The 26,461-nt window shown below is 37.9% G+C and overlaps 1 protein-coding gene across 7 annotated transcripts in view; it reads left to right on the forward strand.

The window, feature by feature from the left end:
• The window catches only part of CAB39L (calcium binding protein 39 like), a 247,816-nt gene that overhangs the window by 182,037 nt on the left and 39,318 nt on the right, over nucleotides 1-26,461 (forward strand). For all 7 annotated transcript variants that reach the window (XM_077158197.1, XM_077158199.1, XM_077158203.1 and 4 more), the window contains 3 exons: nucleotides 6,142-6,310; nucleotides 23,972-24,031; nucleotides 25,876-25,941. In XM_077158197.1, the coding sequence (XP_077014312.1) occupies nucleotides 6,142-6,310; nucleotides 23,972-24,031; nucleotides 25,876-25,941 (295 nt within the window). The remainder of the gene's footprint in view (nucleotides 1-6,141; nucleotides 6,311-23,971; nucleotides 24,032-25,875; nucleotides 25,942-26,461) is intronic.

Below are 26,461 nucleotides of genomic sequence, written 5' to 3' on the forward strand. Positions count from 1 at the left end.
CATTTCTTAGAACATGTGCATCAGTTCAGAAAAAGAAATCAAAAGAAAAAAATGCATACATACCATACCCCTTAGCCCTCCCTCTCATTGACTGCTAATATTTCCATCTACCCAGTATATTTTAGCCTTTATTTCCCCTATTTTTTTCTATACCCCTTATCAGTCCCTTTCATTGATCACTAGCATTTCAATCTACTAAATTTATTTGAACATTTGTTCCCTCTGTTATTTATTTATTTTTAATCCATATGTTTTACTCATCTGTCCATACTGTAGATAAAAGGAGTATCAGACACAAGGTTTTCACAATCACACAATCACATTGCAAAGGATATATCATTTACAATCATCTTCAAGAAACATGACTACTGGTACACAGCTCTACATTTTCAGGCAGTTCCCTCCAGCCTCTCCATTGTACCTTAATTTAAAAGGTGATATCTATATGATGCATAAGAATAACCTCCAGGATAACCTCTCGACTCTGTTTGAAATCTCTCAGCCATTGACACTTTGTTTTGTCTCATTTCTCTCTTCCCGCTTTTTGTAGAGAAGGTTTCCTCAATCCCTTGATGCTGAGTCCCAGCTCATTCTAGGATTTCTGTCCCACGTTGCCAGGAAGGTTTACACCCCTGGGAGTCATGTCCCACATAGAGAGGAGAGGGCAATGAGTTTGCTTGTCATATTGGCTGAGAGAGAGAGGCCACATCTGAGCAATAAAAGCGGTTCTCTGGGGGTGACAGGCCTAATTTTAAGTAGGCTTAGCCTGTCCTTTGTGGGGATAAGTTTCATATGAACAAACCCCAAGATTGAGGGCTCGGCCTATTGCTTTCGTTGTCCCCACTGCTTGTGAGAATATCAGAAATTTTCCACATGGGGAAGTTGAATTTTCCCTTTTCTCATCATTCCCCCAAGGGGACTTTGCAAATACTTTTTTATTCACTGTTCAAATCACTCTGAGATTTATCAGGGCATCATTCTGGACAAACTTACAAATCTCATGCCCTACTCAAGGTTCCATGTACTTATGGTATTCAGTTAAGCTGTCCACATAAGTTATATTAGGAAATGCACTAGTCAAATTATAAGTTTTGTACCAAATAAACATTTAAAAAGTTAGAGATGCCAAGTGAAGAAAACAGAATGCAAAACTATCTCATCAGTTATAACTATGTAAAACTATAGGTATTTATAAAAGCTAGAAGGTAATGTAGAAAAAAGGAATAATGAGGATTTGTGAATGACTTTTTTTTTCCTTTTTAAAGTCCTTTTATTTTGTTTTTGCTTTTTTTTTATTCAACGTTGACAATGACTCATCTTTTTTCTGTCACCTTTAACTGTCAGCAGTTGTTCCAATAACGTTAGTGCAGAAATGCCATCTCTATTACAAAACAGCAATAACCCATTTGCTAAATGGAATCAATGTGCTAACTTGAATGCATTTTAAAATATTCATTTTTAAATATCTTAGTACTCCTGAAGGTAGAACTGTAGGAAGATATGGTTCAATTCCATAAAATAGCAATTCGGCATTCGTTGGACTAATCTTTAGCTGGAGAGCCTGACGTAGATTAGTCATTGTGGAGAATCATGAGGGATTAGTCATGTGTGGTTCCTGCCCTCTTGAAGCTTATCCATTGGTAGAATAGAATCACTGAAATAAATACAGATTATTTACCAAACCAAAGGCTATTCATGTTAGCCTTTAAGACAGGCTTAATTTGGGTAGCATTTCCCTATATGGAAGGCAAAAAGCTATCAAAGTCAATAATCTAGAGGGCAATCAGGCTGATATGTACAATATATATGAATTACAGATCCTTTAAAGGGTGCTGAGAAAAAACCAGGAGTTTCCCCATTAACTATTAGAAGTTGTTATCTCAGAGCATGACATTTACACTACTGTAATTGTAAGGGCAAATTACTGGGATGGGATGACCATTGTCCTGACCCAGAGGAGTATTTTTTAGAATGGTCTCTTGGTTCTCAGGAATAAATCATCAGTCAGTGCATCACAGATGGTACCAATAAACTTGACCAAATGAAAGGAATAAAAACTAATTATACCCAAAAGATGGAAGGGAAACTTTTTTATAGAAAAAGTTTTGGAAGTTGAGCTAAGAAATGAGAAAATACTGGCTAGAGATCATACAGCTTTTTGACTATGCCAAAAATTGTCTCGTTAGTGTCCTGTGTTATTAAGAATGTCCAAGTTTGAGATTCGTTTATTTCATCATATGCCTAGCTCGTGAAAAACATTACACTAAGCATTTTTTGGAGATTGGGAGCACAATAAATAATATATAGATAGCATGTGGAGATGGGGTGGGGGAGGAGAGGAGAAAGTGAGAACCATATCCCCAGCAATTCAGTTGTTTATAATGAGGTAAAGAAAACAAGATTTATAACAACTTACTACAATGTAACATAATAATGAAAAAAGTGCTAAAATGGAGTTTTAGGAGTGTTAAGGACTGAGAGAATAATCTTGACTGGGTGGTTAAGAAAGACTTAAAGGAGGAGCAGACTTTTTAATTTTTAAAATTGTGGTAAAATACACATAACAAATTTACCATTTTGTCCATTTTTAATTGCACAATTCATTGGCATTACGTCCATTCACAATGTTGTACAATCATCACCACTAAAGTTCCGGAACATTTTCATCACCCCAAATGGAAACCCCAAGCTCTTTAACCAGCTAATCTTCATTCTCCCTTCCCCCAGCCTCTGCCAACCACTCTTCTTTCTGTCTCCATGGACTTCTCTATTCTGGATATTTCACAGAAATGGGACCATACAATATGTAACCTCTGTGTCTGGCTTCACTTAGCTGATGTTTTCAAAGCTCATTCTGAAATGTATCAGAACTTCATTCTTTTTAATGCCTGAATAAGATTCCATTTTATGGATATACCACAGTTCATCCATTGATGAGCCAATTGGCTTATTTATACCTTATGGTTATTGTGAAGAGCTGCTCTGAACCTTTATGTACAAGTAATTGATTTTGATTTGGGGAGTAAATACCTGTTTTCAATTTGACAGTGGGGAACACACCTAGGAGTAAAATGCTGGGTCATATTGTAATTCTATGTTCAACTTATTGAGGAACTGCCAAATTGTTTTCCACAGTGCTGTACTATTTTATATTCTCACCAGACTTATACAAGGGTTCTAATTTCTCCACATCCTCACAAACATTTCCCCTCCTTCCTTCCTTGACTCCTTTCTTCCTTCTGCCCATCCATCCATCTGTCCATCCTTCTGTCCACTCCTATTTTGGGTAATAACCATCCTTTTAGGTATGAAATGATATCTCATTGTGGTTTTGATTTGTATTACTCTAAAGACTAATGACATAAATTATCATTTCATGTGTATCTTGGCCATTTATGTATCTTTGCAGAAATGAATATTCAAATCCTTTGCTCATTTTTAAATTGGGCTGTTTCGTTTTTTGTTGTTTAGTTTTAAATGGTATTTATATATTTTGAATATTAAACCTTTATCAGATACATGATCTGCAAATATTTTCTTCCATCCCATGGTTGTCTTTTCACTTTCTGATAGTATCCTTTGATGCACAAAAGTTTTTAATTTTGATGAAGTTCAATTTATCTCTTTTCCTTGGTTGCTGTACTTTAGCATCATATTTAAGAGATTACTGCCAAATCCAAGGTCATGAGGATGTGCCATTTTATATTCCTTAAAGGATTTTATAGTTTCAGCTCTTACATTTAGATAGTTGGTCCATCTTGAGTTAATATTTGTATGCAGTTTGAGGTAAGGGCTCAATTTCAATCTTTTACATGTAGATAGACATCCAGTTATACCAGCAAAATTTGTTGCAGAGTCTGTTCTTACCCAAGGAGGTGGCATTTGAGCTAAGCCTTGAAAGATGAGTGAGTGCAAGCCTTAGAGGTGAAAAGTAAGAAAAAAGGCATTATTCTGGGTTGAAGAAACGGCATACTCCAAGGACTGGAGGCATATTTTACTTGGGGAATGTAAAAGGAAACTAATTTGTAAAGTTAAGCATAGGGCCAAATTATTAATGTCTATAAATATCTTACTACTAAGCCTGAATTTTAAATATCTGTTCCTTAGGTTCCTTCACTAGCCCAACATCTTTGTTTATACTCTATACTCTATCAGTAAATTGTAAATCACAGTGTTGTTCTTCACATTTCAGAAAACATATTTCTCTTTACAAAATTTTAGCAATACCCCGTCTTATAACTCTTCTGTATGTGCTATTAGGATGATTTTTACGTTCTCTTAAGAGAAATTGCTAACATGTACTATAAATTGGTTTTCTATATATTCTACAAAAAGTCAGGTCCAAATATATTATTAGCATTTGATTAATACCAGTTACTCAATGAATAGCCGAATAATATTTGTGAATATTATTAATCATAAAACAGGACATAAATGAATCAATATCACTCTGGTTTAATAAATTTGCTCAAACACCTTTGTTTGCTGTCTCCCCTACTGTATTTGTAACTTTGATATATTGCAAAGGAACTTATTTTCCCCCCTATTCCAAACACATTAGAAGAAAGCATTTTTTCAACAAATGAGGCATTTAAAGTCATGTTTTTTTTTTTTTTTTAAGGGCTTTGGATTAGAACTATAAAAACAAGTATTTTAGTCAACTGAAATGTTAAATGATACAGTATTTTTTAAAACTTGGTTATGTATATATTACCTATGCTCTTTTCATTTCCCAGTTTTTAACAACTATATCTTCCTTTGTTCTTTCTTCTACTGTTTACTGTGCAATTGTGAACTGTATTATTTCAATACAGGACTTGTCTTACTTGGGCTAAACATTGTTCACATTTCTTGAAATCTTATTAAACACTTGAATGTCTAATAAACCCAGATTTATTTTGATGTTGAATTTGACATTTGAGATATTGTTGTTAAATTAGAAATGAAACAGATCTGATATGCTAGCCCTGAATGATTTATTCAGTCCTCTTTTGCATATAAATTTATCAGTCCTCTTTTGTATATAAATCATTTACATTTCTGGTCCCTATTTTTCCCAAGACTTCAAATGGGTATCTTTTAGTATCTGGGAGACATCTGTACTTAGATAGCAGGCATCTCAAAACTAATGTGGTCAAAAACAAACTCTTGATTCTTGATTTCTTCACTAACTTGTTTATTCATTTTAATCAATAACCAAATTATTCAAGCTGAAAACATAGGAGTCATTCCTGAACTCTCAATTTCCCTCACCCTGAGTTTATTTCCTACACTAACCTCCTCTGATATCAGCAAGTTCATTGACCTTCCTCCACACACTGTGTCCCTAGTCCTCTCTCTTCCACACCCCTGTCCAAGCTACCACCCTCTCTGGCTGGACTTCTCCTCCTTTTCATAGCTGGTTTCCCTGCCTCCATCTTGGTTCCCAAGCCTGTTCCTTCCGCCTTTACGATGGGTTCTCTACAAGTAGTCAGAGTGAACTTTTTAAAACATAAACTTAGCTATACAACTGTCTTGCTTAACAAGATAATAGCTTCCTATCATCCTTAAAAACTGAACTCCTCGCCTTGGTTTACAAAGTCATGTATAGTCTGGCCCCTTCCCGTCTCTCCACTCCGGCTTGACTGCCCACCACTCACTCCTCTTCCTCCACATTTCAGCCATACCATCTCCTTTCTCTTCCTCTAGCCCACCAACCTTGTTCTTGCCTGGGGGCCTTTGCACAGTGGTTCCTCTTGCTCAGAACACTTTGTTCCTTCCCTGACCACTTAATCGAAATTAGGCCCCCAGTCTCATTCTGCAGTCTTACCTATCTTATTGTCTTCAGGTTTCACAGCACTTTCCATAATAAATGAAACGACTGTCTTCTCCCCTAACCAGATACACACTCACTGAAAAGTAAATGCTGTGAAGGAAGAGACCTTGTCATGTTTACTTCTGTATTCCTAGCATCTGGAATAGTGCATGTACAGAGCAGATATTCCGTGGGGTACTGAATGAATAAGGTTTGAATGAATTCAGAGTAATGGTATCTCTGTTTCCATTAACAACAGTATTGAAATGGTTCTTTTGATACCGTTAATAATGACAGGACTGCTAATGGGATAACACAGTACTCCATTTCTCTTGTTTATGCTTTAGGTATGAAACCCCACAGATTGCCTTACGTTGTGGGATTATGTTGAGAGAATGTATTCGACATGAACCACTTGCCAAAATCATCCTCTTTTCTAATCAATTCAGAGATTTCTTTAAGTATGTGGAGTTGTCAACGTTTGATATTGCTTCAGATGCCTTTGCAACGTTTAAGGTAAATTATTCTTCTTGTTTTTTTTCCTGAAATCAGCCAGGTTATTTAGTTTCAGCATTTACTTAAAGTCAGTTGGTCTTTGGAGAAGAAATTTAATTTACAAAGAAAAATTCTATTCATTCCTAAGGCCTGAATATGGTCAGCCATGTATAATGTAGATCATACAAGGCATCAGTGAAGAGAAGGTGATAATCTTATAAGCATCCAATACATTGTGGAAGATACAAATCAAAATACTTATTATGAGCTCAAATGGAATGAATTCGATTGTATATGGTTAAAGGAAAAAAGGAACTTGTGTATAGCATGTTACCATTTATGTTCAAACAACTTAAAGGGCCTAAGCTGCCGTGTAAGTTGTATATGCACTGAATTCCTCTGGAAAGACATATAAGAAACAATTACGACGGTTACCTCCAAGGAAAAGAGCTGGGTAGTGGAGGGAAAGAGAGGAATGCATCTTTGAACATAGGGACATCAAATCATTTTATCAGTGTAATGTTCAAATTCCCACAGAGGGAAATAAAGTTCTAATATCTTATATTGTTTTTTTAGTAACCATTTACATTTTTTACAAATTTGTTATCTACTTTGTTATTATGTAGGGAATAAATTTCACTTAACCTAATTGTTTTTACAGTCCTATGGTTTGTTTAACTTTTTATTCTAGAAACATATATACAACCTGAAATTCCCCTTTAACCACGTTCAAATATATAATTCAGTTGTGTTAAATTACATTTACAATGTTATGCAACCATCACCATCCTTCATTACCAAAATTTTTCCATCACCCCAAACAGAAACTCTATACTGATTAAATATTAACTGCCCATTTCCTAGCCCCACCCCAGTCCCTGGTAACCTGTATTCTAGCTTTTGAATCTGTAAATTTGCTTATTGTAATTATGTCAGTTCTGTGAGATCATACAACATTTGTCTTTTTGTGTCTGGCTTATTTTATTCAACAGGATGTCTTCAAGGTTCATCCATCTTGTCACATATATCAGAATTTCATTTCTTTTTATGACTGAATAATATTCCATTCTATGTATACATCTCATTTTGTTTAACCATTCACCTGTTGATGGACGCTTGGGTTGCTTCCACCTTTGGCAATTGTAAATAGTGCCACTATGAACATCAGTGTGAAAATATCTTCTTGCATCCCTAATTTCTATTCTTTGAAGCATAGATATCTAAATGGAATTGCCAGGTTCAATGGTAATTCTGCATTTAACTTTCTGAGGGCTTGCCAGAATGTTTTCTACTGCATTTGCACCATTTTTACATTTCCACCAATGATGAGCAAATATTCCTATTTCTTCACATCCTCTCCATACTTTTATTTTCTAGCCATCCTAGTGAAATGGTGTTATATTGTGGTTTGTTTGCATTTCCTAATGGTTGATGATGTAGAGCATCGTTTCATGTGCTTATTGGCCATTTGTATATCTTCTTTGGAGAAAATCCATATTCAGATCTTTTGCCCATTTATAATTGGGTTGTTTGTCTCTTTGTGGTTGAATTGTCAGATTGTTTTTTCACTTTCTTGATGAAGTCCTTTGTGAAAGGTTTTAAGATATGAGGTATTTGAGAGAAAGGAAAGTAGACGAAATGATTTTAAGTGAGTGTGCTTTATTGGTTGCACCCCCGGGCAGAGCACACCGAACCCAAGATGGAGTGAGGTGAGTCCACGCACGGGCTTTGGTGAGTGCAGTTTTTAAGGGCAGAGGTTAGGTGATGGCATGAAAGGGGCAGCATATTAAACAAAGGATTATTATGCTAGTGGGTTGAGCAGCGGGTGGTCAGATGTCCACTGAGCAATGAGTGGGCCGATGTTTGCTGCGTAGAGACCTTGGTTGTAACAATTCACCTCTGGTTCCGAAGTGACTTCATGAGTCCAGCCATAGAGTCCTCCCTTATTCCCCCGACCTAACACTTTGATGCACAAAAGTTTTAATTTTGATGAAGTCCCATTTATCTATTTTTTCTTTCATTGCTCATGCTTTTGGGGTAAAGGTTAAGAAAGCATTTTTCCTAGCACAAAGTCCTAATGATTCTTCCTATATTTACTTCTAGGAGTTTTATAGTTTAGTTTCTTATATTTACTCTGATCCATTTTTTTTTTTTTTACATGGGCAGGCACTGAGAACCGAACCTGGGTCCTCTGGCATGGCAGGGAAGCGTTCTTGCCTGCTGAGCCACCGTGGCCTGCCTGCTGAGCCACCGTGGCCTGCCCTCTGATCCATTTTTTAAATAATATTTTTTATTGACAAATCTTCACACATATACATTCCATATATGGTGTACAATCAGTGGCTCACAATATCATCACATAGTTGTGTATTCATCACCATTATCATTTTTTAGAACATTTGCATCACTCCAGAAAAAGAAATAGAAAGAATAAAGAAAAAACTCATACATACTGTTCTAATTTGCTAGCTGCCAGAATGCAATATACCAGAAACAGAATGGTTTTTAAAAAGGGGAATTTAAAAAGTTGCTAGTTTACAGTTCTAAGGCCAAGAAAATGTCCCAACTAAACAAGTCTACAGAAATGTCCAATATAAGGCATTCAGGGAAAGATACCTTGGTTCAAGAAGGCTGATGAAGTTCAGAGTTTCTCTTTCATCTGGAAAGGCACATGGTGAACATGGTTAGGATTCCTCTCTCATCTGGAAGGGCACATGGTGAACACGGCATCATCTGCTAGCTTCTTCTCCTGGCTTCCTGTTTCATGAAGCTCCCTGGGAGGCATTTTCATTCTTCATCTCCAAAGGTTGCTTGCTGCTGGACTCTGCTTCTCGTGGCTGCATCATTCTCTGCTCTCTCAGAATCTCTTGTTCTCCAAAATGTTTCCTCTTATAAAGTCCTATAAAGGACTTCAGAAACTAATCAAGACCCACCCAGATGGGTGGAGACACGCCTCTGCCTAATCCGTCTTAACAACCACTCTTGAGTAAATCACAGCTCCAGGGAGATGATCTAATTACAGTTTCAAACATACAGTACTGAATAGGGATTAGAAGAAACGGCTGCCTTTACAAAATGGGATAAGGATTAAAACATGGCTTTTCTAGGGTACATACATTATTTCAAACTAGCACACATACCATACCCCATACCCTTCCCTCTCATTGACCACTAGTATTTCCATCTACCCAATTTTTTTTACCCCTTATCCCACCCTACCCCCCATTATTTACTTTTTTTTACTCATCTGTCCATTCCCTGAAAAAGGGAATATCAGACACAAGGTTTTCACAATCACATGGTCACATTATAAAAGTTATATAATCTACAATTGTCTTCAAGAATCAAGGCTACTGTAATACAGTTCAACAGTTTCAGGTACTTCCATCTAGCCACTCCGATATATCATAAACTAAAAAGGAATTTCTATATAATGCATAAGAATAACCTCTAGATAACCTCTTGATTCTGTTTGAAATCTCTCAGCCACTGAAACTTTATTTTGTCTCGTTTATCTCTTCCCCTTTTTGGTCCAAAAGACTTTCTCAATCCCATGATGCCAGGTCCTGGCTCATCCCCTAGAGACCTGTCCCACAATTCCAGGGAGATTCACGCTGCTGGGAGTCATGTCCCACATAGAGGGGAAGACAGTGAGTTCACCTGCTGAGTTGGCTTAGAGAAAGAGGCCACATCTGAGCAACAAAAGAAGAATAAGTTGCATAGGGTTGAATCCCACTGCTTGTGAGACTATCAGGAATTCCCCAGATGGGAAATTTAATATCTCCTATTTCTTCTTTTCTCCCCTGTCCCCCAAGAGGACTTTGCAAATACTTTTTTATTCACTTCCCACATTGCTCTGGAATATATTGGGGCATCACACTAACCTGGACAAACCAACAAGATCTCCTGCCCTATTCAAGTTTCCATGTAATTATGGTACAAACAGCAACAGTGGATAAGTGTGCCTCTTTCTTCACATCCCCTACAACACTTGTCATTTTCTGTTTTTTTTTTTATTATGGCCATTCTAGTGGGTGTCAGATGGTAGCACGTTGTAGTTTTGATTTGTGTTTCCTTAACAGCCAGTGAAGCCAAGCATCTTTTCACATGCCGTTTAGCCATTTGTATTTCCTCTTCTGAGAAATGTCTGTTCATGTCTTTTGGCCAGTTTTTAATTGGGTTGTTGGTCTTTATGTTGTTGAGTTGTGGAATCTCTTTATATATTCTGGATATTAAACCCTTATCTGGCATGTGGTTTTTAAATATTGTCTCCCATTGCATAGGCTGCATTTTTTCTTTTCCTGGCAAAGTTCTTTGATGCACAAAATTGTTTTATTTTGAGGAGATCCCATTAATCTATTTCTTTTTACATTGCTTATGTTTCAGTGTAAGATCTAGGGAACCACCTACATTTATATTTATAAATGTCCTCCCAACAGTTTTTCCATATAATTCTTGGCTGTTTACTAGTTGCTCTGGAGGATGAACTAAATTCCACACCTCACTATGCTGCCATCTTGCCCTACCCCCAGAACATGCTTTTTAATCCATTCTTGTCTCTGCTTTTTGATTTGAGAATTTAACCCACTTATATTTAAAATAACTACTGATAATGCATTACTTTCTTCTGCCAAATGGCTATTAGATTTTTAAAGTCTTATACCTTTTTTGACACTTCATTCTTCCATTAATACCTACATTCATATTTATTTGATATTTTTGTATTGTGCCATTTTGATTTACCAGTTTCATTGTGCACGCATATTTCCAGTTATTTTCTTTGTATATTACCATGGGGCTTAAATTTAGCATCCTAAATTTATAACACTCATATTTGATTTGATAACAACTGAACTTCAATAGCATATACATATATTGTTCCTAAGCCCCTCTGCCCTCCACCTTTTTATTGTACTTCTTACAGATGATATTTTTATACATTATATGTCCAAAACCATACATTTATCATTACTTTTATACATTCACATTTTAGAACCTGTAAGAAGTAAAAAGTGGAGTTCCTACCAAGAAGTACAGTACAACAGTACTGGCATTTATAACCACCCATATAAGTTACCTTTCCGGAGGTGTTTATTTCTTTATGCTGTTTCATTCTGCTGTCTAGCATCCCTTTCTTTCAGTCTGAAGAACTCTCCTCTAACCTTATTTGTAGGACAGGTCTAGTAGGGATGAACCGCCTCAGGCTTGTTTATATGGGAATACTTTCATCTTGTCCTCAGTTTTGAAAGGCAGTCTCGCAGGATAGTAAATACTTGATTGGCAATTGTTTTCGTTCAGTACATGCATATTTCCTTCCACTGCCTTCTTACCTCCAACGTTTCTTATGAGAAATCAGATTCCTTAATCTTATTGAGACTCTTTTGAACATAACTTGTTGCTTTTCTCTTGCAGCTTTCAGAATTCTCTCCTTTTCCTTGGTAAAGACCTGGTTCTATTGAGTTTATCCTGGTTTTGGGTTCATTGGGCTTCTTGGACTTACATATTCATCTTTCATTAAATTTAGGAATTTTTTTGCCATTGTTTCTTTGTTGAATATTCCTTCTGCCTCTTTCTCTCTTCTTTTCATTCTGGGACTCCCATAATGCATATATTGGTATGCTTGATTATGTTCCATGGGTCTTTTAGGCTTTGTTTGCTTCTTTTATGTTTTTTTTTTTTTCCTGTCCTTCTCAACCTCAGTCATTTAAATTGTCTTGTTTTCAAGTTCACTGATTCTTTCTTCTTCCAGCTCTGATATGCTGTAGGTTCATTTTTTACAGTTTTTATTGATAGTCTCATATGTTCCTTCATTGTGTGCCTGTTATCTTTTAGTTCTTCTTCCATGTTTTCCTTTATCTTCTTGAGCATATTTGGAATCTTTTTTTTTTTGGAAGTCTTAGCCTGGTGAAAATATGGTCTTCATTGTAATTACTTTTTCATTGATAATAATGGATGGGCCATCATTTCCCATTTCTTTGTCTTGTAATCTTCTGTTGCACACTGTACAGTTTAATATTGTGAAGTGTTAACCATGTGCTTTAGTCCCTGAACTGTCTGTTCCTTAAGTTTATATCCATCTAGTGATAAGACTGAGATTTCCTTAAATGTTGTGCTAGGTGTTAGCAAAAACAAACCAACCAATGAAAAAAACACCCTTCAACATCTTTGCAAATTGGCTCTGTATCAGCTGGTGCTCTTCTTCAGAATTTAGTTCTCCTACCAAGAAGATCAACCCAAGATACATGCGAACTGTATTATCTTTTCTCTTTCATCTGAGCCTTCATAGAGCTTGCCTCTTGTCCTGGGCTTATACTTGCTCAGGGCCCTATGGATTTCCTTGTTTATGGAAATTCAAATGTCCTCTGTATTCCCTATGAAATACCCTTTGTCCCCCTCCTCAGTGCTCTACTGTATGATTTAAAGCAGGTAATCCATTTTCCCAGCTCACTTTGACTTAACTGCCTCTTATACTGCTTTAGCTGTTTGCAAACTGCTTCTGCCTTCAGGGAAAGTTCTGGGAGGTGAGCCAGAGATGAGTTTCCTGGTTCAATCTTTCACACAGCCACCCAAAAGATTGGCATCTAACTTCAGGCACCCCTTTATGCACATTGGGGTTATTCTGTGGTCTCTGAAACAGAGTCAGGGACCCACAATGGGAGCACAGGCTGGCTGCACATCATGCTGGGGAGGGGAAAAGAAGGGCACAGTAAGGGCAATAGGAGCTTCTGCTTCTGGTTAAAAGGTACCTTTTGTTGAATAGCAACTCGCCCAGTTACTGTACGCTTTAGCTGTTTTTCACTGGTGAGAAACAGGCTCTGCTAGTTTTTTATTAGTTGTTGAAAGATTCTGTTGGGAAGCAGGACCCTGGAGCATCTTACATGACCATGTGATTCAACCTGAAGTTCTCCTTTAACTTAATTTTAAGGACTCTCAAGATTGTTAATAAAACAATCAAAAATATATTCTGAGAGTGTAACAGAAAATAGAGGAGCTAGTTTGAAAATAAAAACACAACTTATAATGAATCTGGTAAGTGAGATAAACTTCAAAGTTTCTAATTTAGTAAACTATTCACTTATTCTTAGGTTCCTGCCATTATTTAATATGTTTTAGATTCGGTATCAGTGTCTGCAGCATGTTTCTTTCTCAATGATGGCAAATCTTTATCCTTTGAGGGCAGATGAAAGTTTTGGAAACTGAAAAGCTATTTGACATTAGAATTGGTGTATAAAGTAGTGACTAAGAAGTTAGAACTGTATTATGGTGATAATAATTATAATACAAATAAAAGAAACAAAATAGAGGCTCATTTTCTTCAGTATCTACCAATTGGCTCTGAGGGCCATTCCAGAAGAGAAATTCTAAAAATATTTTATTCTGTTGATAGCATCATTGGAAAAAATTGGTTTTCAAGTTGATTATAAAGTTCATATTCATATTCATTAAATACCTATTTCAATGATATTAACATAGTTCATACATTATTATTAAAAATACATTTAAGTTAATTGCTTTATGGGCCCAGCTTGAAATTTGCCTGTGAACTGAATGATAAGTTCTTTTGTAATAACTTTCCAAAGGTGGAGAAAAGGGGAAAGCAGTGATTTGCTGTGATGAAAACTGCCTTTAATGTATCGACTAGGAATTGACCCTGCCTATTCTGAAGAGATTCCGTAAATCTACTGAAAGTGCTATTAGCTTACATGGACCCAAGACGTATGAGAGAGTGTCAGGGAATAGATGGAGTCAATATATTGGTCAGAAATTAGAATGGGGGAGAATGAGGGGAAAGTAGGGAGACCTAGGGAGAAAATAGGGCCAAGCAAAGGGAAGGGCAGTAGGGTGGTCCTAAGGGAAATGAGGCTGCAAGCCAGCACATAGTGGCACTTGCTATGACCAAGAAAGCTGGATGGGGTGAGTGGGCTCTGCCCTGAACAGTGCCTCTGCAAGGGGCAAGCAAGGCTGGGCAGCTGCCTGGGACCCAGTCTATAAAGGGAGCCAAAACCTCTCTGTGAATAGAATGGAATGAGGAAAGTTGAACTGGAAGGAACTCCTGTGAGAGTGAGTTCTCAGAGGATGGTGGGGATATTTGGGAGCCATTAGGGGTGGGGCAGATGGTACGCCCCAGGGATAGGCTTAAGTGACAGCAGATGGTTGTTAAGCTGCCCAGTGAGGAGGGTGAGCCCAGTTAACTGTGAGACTTTTGTTTAACAAACGGGGTATGCAGATTTGAGAATAGAACTGAATTGCCTGAGAGGATAGAGGGAAAGAACTGTTGTGCCATCTTTCCCCAAGTGCGTCAGCCACGCCTGAAATAAACAGGGGCTGAGTCAAGAATGTGGGGGTGAAAGAGTGGAGGTCACCAGTCTGCTCAGGTTTTCCACGTCTGCATCCAGTACTGCCTGCCTCCTAGATTCTCCCTGAGAACAGACAGGAGAGAAAGAGCCAGTACTGCCAAATCTGGGCTAGACAGAAAAGGGCAAGGGAAAGAAAGAGAACGGAAGAAAGAGAATTAAAGAAAGAGCATATTAAGACAAAGACCTGGAGTTCAGCATAAAGAAAACTAGCAAGAGCAGCAAAGAGCAAGGGGTTAGGAAGGAAAAGAAAGGGCAGAAAGGCCAGCGAGCAGACCCTCAGGAGAGCTGGGCGGTGGATGGAGAGAGGGGAGCGAGGGAAATATAGTCAGGGTAGGTTGTGGGATCCCAGAGCTTCTCTGTTTCACAGGCCACCCAGTTTCACCCAACATCACAAAAAAATATATGGTGACTACAGATGAGCCTCCAAAAGGGGCGAGTCTGGACCACATGGTGATACAGATATATAAAGAGTAACATTTAATTCAAAGGATGCTTCGATTTCTTTCTGGCAAAATGTCAGTGCCTTAAACAACTCAGGAGGAGTTTTCTAATAATAGATACTGTTGTCCCATTTTTCCCCCGTTTCTATCAGATGACTCTTTGCTGTCATGGAAACACACAAGTTCCTTTTTGAAAAAAAAATAAGACTCTAAAATAATTATAAACAAAGAACAAACGCTAATGGAGGGGAAAGCAGTACTTAGTGATTTATTTTGAAAAATTTCCCAAAGATTTTTCATCGTTTAATAGAATAAAATATGCATGATAACAATTTCTTGCTATCATGTATTCAGCCCAATTTCATTTTCAAATTACTGAATCACAAAATTAAGTTCCAGTGTTAAATCTGTCTTAAGGTTAATTCCCATTGAACTTAAGTCAATTACTTGAAAACTTAAATAATCATAAAGAGTTTTCTAGTTTGCTACCAAAATTGGAAATACCCATTTTCCATATTTTACAAAAATGTTTTTGGTTAATTCAGTGATTCAATGTAGCAATGACTTTTTTTTTTTAAGTAACTGTTTTCAAGTGGGATTTTTTTGTTTTTCATGGGCAGGTGCCGGGAATCGAACCCGGGTCTCCAGCATGGCAGGCGAGAACTCTGCCCACCTTTAAGTGGGATTTTTTTGTTCACTTGTTTCTGGTTTGTTTGTTTTTTCTTAACCGCTTAGATTCACCTTTTTTTTGTTTTGAGCTCCAAGATGACTTTTACCCAGTTTAACCTCATTAATGTTTTAACATTGTAAGTTTACGTTTTTTCATGGTATTGACAACAAATAGTCCTTTCCAATCAAGATTCCTTGCACTCATAATCTCTCTCACCTCTTCCTCTAAGAAGCTAATTAATAAAAGTGGTTTGATTTCCATCTCTGCCTGCCACCTAATTATCTATGTCCTTGAGCAAGCTTAACCTGAGAGTTACATTTTCCTTGTCTGGAAAAGGAAGAAAATACCTGCTTTGCAGAGTTTCTGTGAAGGTTAGTGTATTAGTTAGGGTTCTCTAGAGAAACAGAATCAACAGGAAACCCTCGCAAATATAAAATTCATAAAGTGTCTCTCGTAACCATGGGAATGCAGAGTCCAAAATTTGCAGGGCAGGCTGTGAAGCCGACGATTCTGATGGAGGGTCTGGACAAACGCCCCAGGAGAGGCTTGCCAGCCAAAGCAGGAAGAGAGCCTGTTTCTTCTGAATCCTCCTTAAAAGGCTTCCAGTGATTAGATTAACCATCACTCATTGCAGAAGACACTCCCCTTGGCTGATTACAAATGGAATCAGCTGTGGATGCAGCTGACATGATCATGATTTAATTCTATGAAATGTCCTCATTGCAACAGACAGGCCAGCACTTGCCCAACTAGACAAACAAGTACCGTCACTTAGCAAAGTTGACACATGAACCTGACCATGACAGTTAGAAATAACACATGCATAGTGCCCAGCCCACTACAGGCACTTAGTGAGCCATCAGTAAATGACGGCCACGCTGGCTGCCCTTATTACCTCGTCCCTGCCACAGAGCACATCTGCTGAAAGTCGTACCAAGCTTCTCCCAGACTGTGCAGAATTCACTAACAATATCCATAGCACATTTATTAACAGAATTGTTAGAAGATAGGAAGAAAGAGTACACTATTTCAAATGTCTTTTTTTTATTTTAAATTCTTTAAAATTTGAAATTATTTTTCTTTGCAGTTTCTGGCTTTTACCTTTTTGGGGTAGGATCCTAGCTAGAGTTTCTTTTTGTTTTCCTTTTTTCATTCAATTATACAATCTATAATAATGCAGCAGTTTTATTTGTTTGTGTGTAGTGTATGTGTGTACTTAAGTATGTGGGTAAGTGTGTGTGGGGGGTGTAGATATACAGTACAATTCCTTCAGTTTTGTGCATACATTTTTTATCACATAAATTTGAGGATATGTCTATGAACATATAATGTTTACACACTCAAGTGTAGTGTGTGTATGTGCAGTGGGGGGTAGGAAGGCAGGATTTGCTGGCTGTATTCATCACATACATGCTGGAGGAATTATATCCTACCATACTATATTCTCATATTGTTGGATATTTAAATTATTTGGAGGTTTTTTTCTCCATTGGCATTTGAAAGTGCTGCTGCTAACAGAACTCCCTCCTGATTCCTTGTTCCTTGGGATAACACTGCTGTGTAATGAACACAGCTGTGGATGCAGCTGACATGATCATGATTTAATTCTATGAAATGTCCTCATTGCAACAGACAGGCCAGCACTTGCCCAACTAGACAAACAAGTACCGTCACTTAGCAAAGTTGACACATGAACCTGACCATGACAGTTAGAAATAACACATGCATAGTGCCCAGCCCACTACAGGCACTTAGTGAGCCATCAGTAAATGATGGCCATGCTGGCTGCCCTTATTACCTCGTCCCTGCCACAGAGCACATCTGCTGAAAGTCGTACCAAGCTTCTCCCAGACTGTGCAGAATTCACTAACAATATCCATAGCACATTTATTAACAGAATTGTTAGGAGATAGGAAGAAAGAGTACACTATTTCAAATGTCTTTTTTTAATTTTAAATTCTTTAAAATTTGAAATTATTTTTCTTTGCAGTTTCTGGCTTTTACCTTTTTGGGGTAGGATCCTAGCTAGAGGAAAACCTTGGCAGGCAGCCCTCGTGGCAGATCGCTCAGTGCCTGAGCAGGGCCTGCAGCGCGTGGGAGCCCAGGCCCCAGGGTCGAAGCTGACAGTGTCATCAGCAGGAGAACTCCCCCAGGTGGGGCACAGCGGGCAGCAACCCCCAGTGTCCACCGCAGCCCCTGAAGGAAGCCCCTTCTGAGAAAATCGCTGATCCTGCCTGGGGAGTCCTACGAGATGAGGCGGGGGGGGGACGCCTTAAGTAAGATCAGGGGCCCAAAGGCTGTTGTAGCTCTACCTTCCTCTCTCAGGGGGACCCTGATAATGGGGCATAGTTGACTCAGGATATTGAACAGTTCTAGAATGAAATGAACGCCCGTAAAGGGTTTTTCCATTTTAAAATTCCCGTTCCAGCATGGTACTGAGCAATCCACGGGAAAAGAAGTACCTTGTTTCCACTGAGATGTTCAGAGCCAATCACGTCGTGTGATGATAAGTAATAGGAAATTAATAGCCAGTCTCATTTCATGAAAATTGTTGTGGAAAAGCTTTCAGTGTTTTGCCTTTTCTTTTTCAAATTGATCCTTGTAAGTTTATTTGAATGGGCAGGCACTGGGAGTCGAACCCGGGTCTCCAGCATGGCAGGTGAGAATTCTGCCACTGAGCCACTGTCGCACTGCTCTTTTTATTAATTCTTTTTATTAATAAATAAAGCTGGTTTTGCCATTGCTGCTGCCACGTTTTTCTCTGTGAGGTTTTTTTTCCTTTGTGTATCTTCCAGTGCTTTTAGGAGGTTTTAATTAAATAAGTATTAAAGTATTTATTTTATAAAATAAATAATTTATTTTGGAAAAGTTTAAAATTCTTGTGATGTTTTTAATTAAATTCTGCATAGTACATGGGCAGAGTATTTGGCCTCAAAGCCCAGATAAAAGAGATTAGGTGAGGCTTGTATCCTTTGAACATTAAGGTAAATTAAGGATATAATTTAGGTCTGAGGTGAAGACAAACGTTTCTTTCTGCTTTTGTTCAGTTTCTGCAAGTTCGTGTCTGTAATAAGATAGGGCTACTTGTCTTCAGCTGTGAAAGGGCACATTGTGCTCAGACACTCGAGCTTCAGCCCCAGCCTGAGTGCACGATGATACTGATGAATGGACATGTTCCCTCCTGTGCTGCCTAATGTCCTCGACACCTTCCCTTTAAAAGAGGGCCAGAAAAAAACCGAGAGGTTAAAAGCCTCCAGAATCTGTTAACGTGTGAGATATGGTTTTAGGCCATTTGAAATTGTTTTTGAAACATGATTAGTGCTCAATGACATTTTTAAAGATCATTAACTTTATTTGGATATTTATTATATTGTATCACAATGTGGAATTATGGCATGAAGAAATATACTATAAAGGCATCTCTTAGGTACCATTTGTTTCACCACTGAAATTATTTCTACCATAAATCTAACAATGACATGAATTTGAAACACTAGGGTTGGATTTTTTTTTGACAGTTACAAAAAGAGAATGTCAGCATACCCCTACCCAGATACCCAGATCCAGCACCTTTTAATATTTTCCTACATTTGCAGTATAATTGTATCCATCCATTTATCTATTCATCTCTTTATCTGTTTCCTAGATATTTGAGAATAGATTGTATACATCATGCTCCCTGAACACTTAATACTGCCATGCTCATTTCCTGAGGACAAGAATATTTACTAATGGAACAAACTTAAGTGCAGTAATCAAGTTCAAGAAATTTTACATTGCTTATAGTCTATGTTCTCATTTTTTGTCATATGTCCCAGTATTGTCCTTTTAGGCATTTTTCCCTCTGTTCTTAGATCTCATCTAGTATCATGTATTCTATTTAATTTTCATTATCTCTTTATTATAATTTTCAAATATGGGAACGTATGTGCACCATAAATCTTCCCATCTCAGTCCCTCCCGAGCATACCATTCAGTGGGACCAATCATATTCACAATGTTGCAATACACTTACACCATCCATTACTAGAACTTTCCCTTCACCCCAAATAGAAACCATACAATGCACTAACTCTCCCTTGTCCCTAGTAGAATACCGGAAACTTGTGCTCTACTTTCTGTGTTTATAAATTTGCATATTCTCTGATTTTTGTGTGTGTGTGTGGTTACCATGGGGCTTAAATTTAGCATCCTAAATCTGAAACAATCTTGTTTGTTTTAATACCAACTTAATTTTAATAATATATACACCCTATGCTCCTATACCCTTCTCTTCCCCTACATTTACATAGTTCTTGGTACAAATTACATGTTTATTCATTATGAGTCCCAAACCACTCACTTATTAATACATTTTGTACATTTGCCTTTAAAAAAAAATTTTTTTAAACATAGCAACATACAAACACGAACATTCTTACCATATGATCATTCCATTCTTGGTATATAATCAATAACTCACAATATCGCATAGTTGTATATTCATCACCATGATCATTTGTTAGATCATTTGCATCAATTCAGAAAAAGAAAAAAAATTCATACATACCATACCCCTTACCCCTCCCTTTCATTGATCACTAACATTTCAATCTACTAAATTTATTTTAACATTTGTTCCCCCTATTATTTATTTATTTTTTAATCCATATGTTTTATTCATCTGTCCATACTGTAGATAAAAGGATCATTAGACGCAAGGTTTTCACAATCACACAGTCACACTGTGAAAGCTACATCATTATCCAGTCATCTTCAAGAAACATGGCTACTGGAACACAGCTCTACATTTTCAGGCACTTCCCTCCAGCCTCTCCAATATACCTTAACTAAAAAGGTGATATCTATATAATACATAAGAATAACCTCCAGGATAACCTCTCAACTCTGTTTGGAATCTCTCAGCCACTGACACTTTATTTTGTCTCATTTCTCTCTTCCCCCTTTCGGTCGAGAAAGTTTTCTCACTCCTTTGGTGCTGAGTCCCAGCTCATTCTAGGATTTCTGTCCCAGGTGGCCAGCAAGTATTACACCCCTGGGAATCATTTACATTTGCCTTTTAAATCCTGTAGGAAGTAAAAAGGTGAAGTTACAAATAAAAAAGACAGTAGTACTGGTATTTATATTTACCCATCTCATCATCGTTACTGGAGATCTTTATTTCTTCAGGGGACATCTGTTAATTGTCTATTCTTTCCTTTTAACCTGCAGAACTCCCTTTACCATGTCTTATAGGGCTGGTCTTGTAGTGATAAAGTCCCTCAGCTTTTATTTATCTGGGATGTCTTAATCCCTCCCTCATTTCTGAAAGACTGTTTTGCCAGATATAGAAGTATGTCTGCCCCTGCCTTCTTGCCTCCATGGTTTCCAATAAGTAGTGAGGGTCCCTTTTATGTGATGTGCTGCCTCTCTTTTGCCGCTTACAGAATTCTCTATCTTTGGCCATAACAGTTTAATTATAACATGGTGAGCTGTGTGTGTCCATCTGAGTTTATCCTGGTTGGAATTTGTGGAACATCTTGGGTATGTATATTCATGTCTTTTGTTAAACTTGGAAAGCGTTCAGCCATTATTTCTTTGAATATTCTCTCTGCTCTTTTCTTCTCCTCCTTCTGGGATTCCCACAATGCATATATTGGTACACTTGATGGTATCCCACAAGCTTCTCAGTCTGTCCTCACTTTTCTTCATTCCTACTTCTTTAAACTCTGCAGACAGGGTGATGTCAGTGGCTTTATCTTCAGATTCACTGATTTTTCTGGCATCTCAAATCTGATGTTGAACCCTTCTAGAGAATTTTAAATTTCTGTTACTGCGGTTTTTAACTCTGTTTGTATCCTTTTCATAATTTCCACCTTTTTACTGATACTATTTTTGTGCATCTATCATTATCCTGATTTCCTTCAGTTTTTTTTTTTTTTTTGTCCATGTTTTCCTTTAGCTCTTTGAGCATATTTAGGACCATTTTTATTCTAAGAAGTCTCTTATGTGTCCCAAATCTGGTCCTTGATGATTTCTAATACTTTAATTTTCTCCTTTGCCTGCACCATTTGCCTGTTTCTTTGTATGTTTTGTGACCTTTTATTGAAACTTGGACGTTTTGATACTTCAATGTGTTATTGCTGGAATTTAGACTCTGTGTCGTGACTCTGTGTCGTCTGTTTCTTAAGCTTGTTTCCAGCTAGTATTATGACAGAGCTTTCCTTCAATGCCAGGAGTTAACAAGAAAGAAGAGGAGAAGGAGGAGGGGAAAGAGGAAGGAAAGAAGGAGGAGGAGGAGGAAGAAAACAGAAAAAGAAAATATGTTTCTCAGTCTTGGCAGTTTGACCTGGGGGTATGCTCTCCTTCGGGTTTTATCCATATGAGTGTGGAACATAGCAACAGGCCAAATGTGAGGCCTCACTGGTCCTTTCTGCAGATGTACATGGGGTCTGGGCATTCTCCTGTGTACATGCTGTCCCAGGCATGGCCCTGTGTGTCCTACAACCAGCCATCTCTGGCCGTAGGTGCACCACTTCACTGCTCTCCCACAGTGTTCTGGAGCAGTCATTGAGCCATCTTCTACATGCAGGGCAAGCTCTAGGATGGTGAGTCCTGAGGTCGACAGATTGGGCCAGACAGACATGCTCACAGTACGTGCATGAGGGCCACTCGGCTCCATCTGGAGCTGGGACCAGGGATCCTCACTGGGAGTGCAGGCAGGCTCTGTGCTGAGCCAGTGAGGGGATGGAAAGGGGCCAGCCAGCTCATCATGAGATCCTACCACTTTTAAGTAGCCTTTTTCTAGATTTGGTGCTCTCCCTGTTACTGCAATCCTTTATTTGTTTTCTGGAGCTTTGAGAAAGATGTTTTCTGCCAGTTCTTGCTTATTGTTCAAAGCTTTTGTGGGTGGATAGAGCCCTAAAGTGTCTCACTCCACCATCCTGCCTCCCTTGCTTTTTTAAATTGCATATATGTAACATAAACTTTCCCACCTCAGTTACTCCCAAGCGTATCATTCATGGGATTAATCACGTTCACAATTTTGTGCTACTTTCACCATCATACATTACCAGAACTTTCCTATCACCCCAAACAGAGAGCCTGCACTCGCTATGCATTAACTTCCTATTTGCTACCCTTCCTATTTACCCCCTTCCCCGGTAAACTGTACTCTACTTCTGTCTCATGAATATGCATATTCTAGCTATTTCATAAAAGTAGAATCATACAATATCTGTCCCTTTGTATCTGGCTTATTTTACTCCATATGGTGTCTTCAAGTTCCTGCATATAGTGGCAAGTATCAGAACCTTGTTCTTTTTAAGGCTGAGTAATATTCTATTGTATATTTATACCACATTCTGTTTATTCATTCATCTGCTAATAGACAGTTGGCTTCCACATTTTGGCTGCTGTGAATAATGCTGCTGTGAACATTAATGTACAAATATCTGCTTGTATCATTGCCAGATCATATACTGGTTCTATGTTTAACTTTTAAGTAACCACCACTATTTCCCACAGCAGCTGCACCATTTTACATTCCCATCCACAATGCAGTAGGGTTCCTAATTCTCTTCATCCTCCCCAGCCCTTGTGATTTCCCACTTTTGTTTGTTTGTTTTAATAATAACCATTCTAGTTGATATGAGGTATATCTCATTGTGATTTTGATTTACATTTCCCTAATGCAATTTTTAAAAAAAGATTAAAAAATGAATAAATAATAGGGGGCAATAAAGGGTAAAAATTGGGTAGACGGAAATACTCTGGGTCAATGAGAGGGAGGAGTAAGGGGTATGAGATGTGTGAGCTCCTTTTTCTTCTTTTTATTTCTTTTTTGGAGTGATGCAAATGTTCTAAAAATAATCATAGTGAAGAATAAACAACTGTGATGATATTGTGAGCCATTGATTGTAAAATATGGTTGGACTGTATGCATGTGGATATTTCTCAATAAGAATATTTTTTAAAAAAGAATATAAGGGTACCTACCCATGCGAAAAAAAAAGAATATAAGACTTGCTGAAGTAAAAAAATTAATAACCATTGTCCTGTGTGGCTTCTTGTAGTGTATTTGGTTGATGAAAAAGATGATGGAGGAAAATTTAAAAGATTAAGAGGACCAATGGCAAGAGAAATTTACCATCAATAAAATAAAGTCATTATGCTGAAAATAACAACAAAAGTGATTAGTTATAATAATTTGTTTCATTTGGCTGTTCTTTTCTAGGATTTACTAACCAGACATAAAGTATTGGTAGCAGACTTCTTAGAACAAAATTATGACACTGTAAGTAGAAATCATTTTTAAAACTTGACCTTTGTTCTTCCTCTCACTCACTCCCTCTTAGATCTATGAGCACTTATCTCAGTTTAGAAACCAACCATATGCAGCTGTACCCTCAGTTCACCTGTTTACCTTGAATTCAAGCCATTGGGAAACCTTATGGAAAACTGAGATGGCAGGAGGTCGGGGCTTTCTCGGTTCTTACATCTCTTCCTGTTGTCTTCTGGAATTCCAAGAAACCACTGCTGCCTGCTTGCTTTGATCTTGGATTCTGAGCATCCGTGTTGCCCTAAGAGGCAGTAGTGACCCTAAGGAAAGAGCACCTACTGTTATAAATCATTTTACTTAGGTAAAACTACCAAAATAGGTCTTTCTACCAACTCCTTTCTGTAATGGTGAGCCCAGCTCAGCCTTACAATATTGAGGTTACAATATTGTAAGAAGCCTTCCCTGACCCCACCACTCCCTCCCAAAAACACACATGCACGCACGCACACATATACATTCTCTCTCTTCCTCTCTCTTGTTTTTCACATTACGTTAGTGCAGGATGTCTGTCTCTCTGGCTGGCCCTTGAGCTCCCTGAGAAAAAGGAACCTGATATGTAGAACCAAGAGTACAAATTTCAGAGTCTGCTTGCTTGGTTTCAAGTTCCAGCTCTGCCTTTTTCTAATTGTGTGACTGTGGGCAAGTTACTGCACCTACTGCAAAACGCAGATGATAATAATGCCTACCTCATAGGTTTGCTATGGAGACTTGACAGGATTTAAACTTTTTACCCTAGTAGCATGGCAAACACTCAATGCCACTTATTACAAGGTGTATCTGATAAATTTAATTGATCCATTAAATCTTTCTTGTGCTTCATGGCAATCAAGATAAATAATAAATAATTCATGTAAAATAATATAATTTCTCTAATGTGAGCTACACATTTTTGTGTTTTTTTTTTTTTTTACTTTTCACGCTCTTACATTCTCCATTGGTAATTATCGTGAGCGTGCATGGCTTGCCATCATCATGCGCATGCACCCCTCCCACGTGGCTCTCAGGGGACCAGGGCTGCTTTCCGCACTCCTGGTTTCCTGCTCTCCGTCGCCTTCACTGCCCTGCTGGGCTGCTTCTCCCATCCTGGTGGCCTGTGAGCAGTGTGTCCACCGTGATGGGTGCAGAGGGCTGGGCCTTGCAGCCTGGCTAATGACTACAGACCACAGTGGGAACAGGGGGGCCCCATGCACCAGTGTCCCCCACTTCTGGGGAGAGCGTGTGCTCAGAACGGCCAAGGGCTCAGAGCATGGCTGTCAAGCCACCGAGGCGGTCTCATTCCTGCCATTTGTGCACTCTGAATTTGAGGGTTCTGAGTTTTTGTGGGTTGCCACATGAAACGCAGCACATTTAATCTTTTCCCACATTTGTCATGGATTCATTGTACAGCAAGGATGAATAAACAGATTCCTTTACAATAGCATAAAACAAGTCATCTTGCAACTTTTAAAAGACGTTTTGTCCAAAATAATTTATCAGGAGAACTCATGACTCTCCGTTTTTCCACTCAATTTCTAATTTTCAGAACTAAAATAAAGTGGGAGCAGTATGTCTTTTGTGTCCCTTGATCTTCCTAACCCCCAGTATCCCTACTCCCCAGATGATAAATGGTGAAACATACCTATGACCCTGTTAATCAGCCTTGGGTTAAATATAGAGGAGTGCAAGCTATGGCATCCAACTCTGCTCAGCTAGAGGCTGGGCATTTACTCCCAAATCAAAAGAGCAAGCCAAGCTAAAACAGAGAAATATGAGAGAAATCATGTGGTTTTCCACTTTAATATTTTTTTTGTTTCTATTAGATTTTTGAAGACTATGAGAAATTGCTTCAGTCTGAGAATTATGTGACTAAGAGACAATCTTTAAAGGTAATATTAAATATCCTGAATATATATTAATTCTTAAACTGAAATCCCCATAGGTTAACATCTGAAAAATTCTTGTAAATGATTGATTGATCTGTTATCGGACAAGTAAATACAGAGAAATTAAAGCATCCTTCTTTTTGTAACTTAAGAAGTATTTTTATGTTATGATTGTTCTTTGTAGCAAAATAATGTAAGTGTCCTTTAATAGCCTCAATATTTTTTGAAGTAACAATATGAATAACAAGTAAATGATAAAGTAGAATTTAATATATTACTGCTAAGGAAGAAAAACACAGTTCTCTCCTAGGAGATATTTTCTAGAGTTGAAACAAGTTAGAAAAAATATATATACTAAGAGTGAAATTAAAATATGAATATATATATGAAGCGCTTTTTCATGAAGAAGAATCATGAGGTTTTCCTACAGTTCTCTTTCAGTATATCTTGAAACAGAATAAGCAGAAAGAAATGACCTTATTTATATCTTTTGTACATCTCCCATAAGCTAGACTTAGTATTT

Source organism: Tamandua tetradactyla, chromosome 4 (genome assembly GCF_023851605.1).
Source record: "Tamandua tetradactyla isolate mTamTet1 chromosome 4, mTamTet1.pri, whole genome shotgun sequence".
In the NCBI taxonomy this organism is placed as follows: domain Eukaryota; kingdom Metazoa; phylum Chordata; class Mammalia; order Pilosa; family Myrmecophagidae; genus Tamandua; species Tamandua tetradactyla.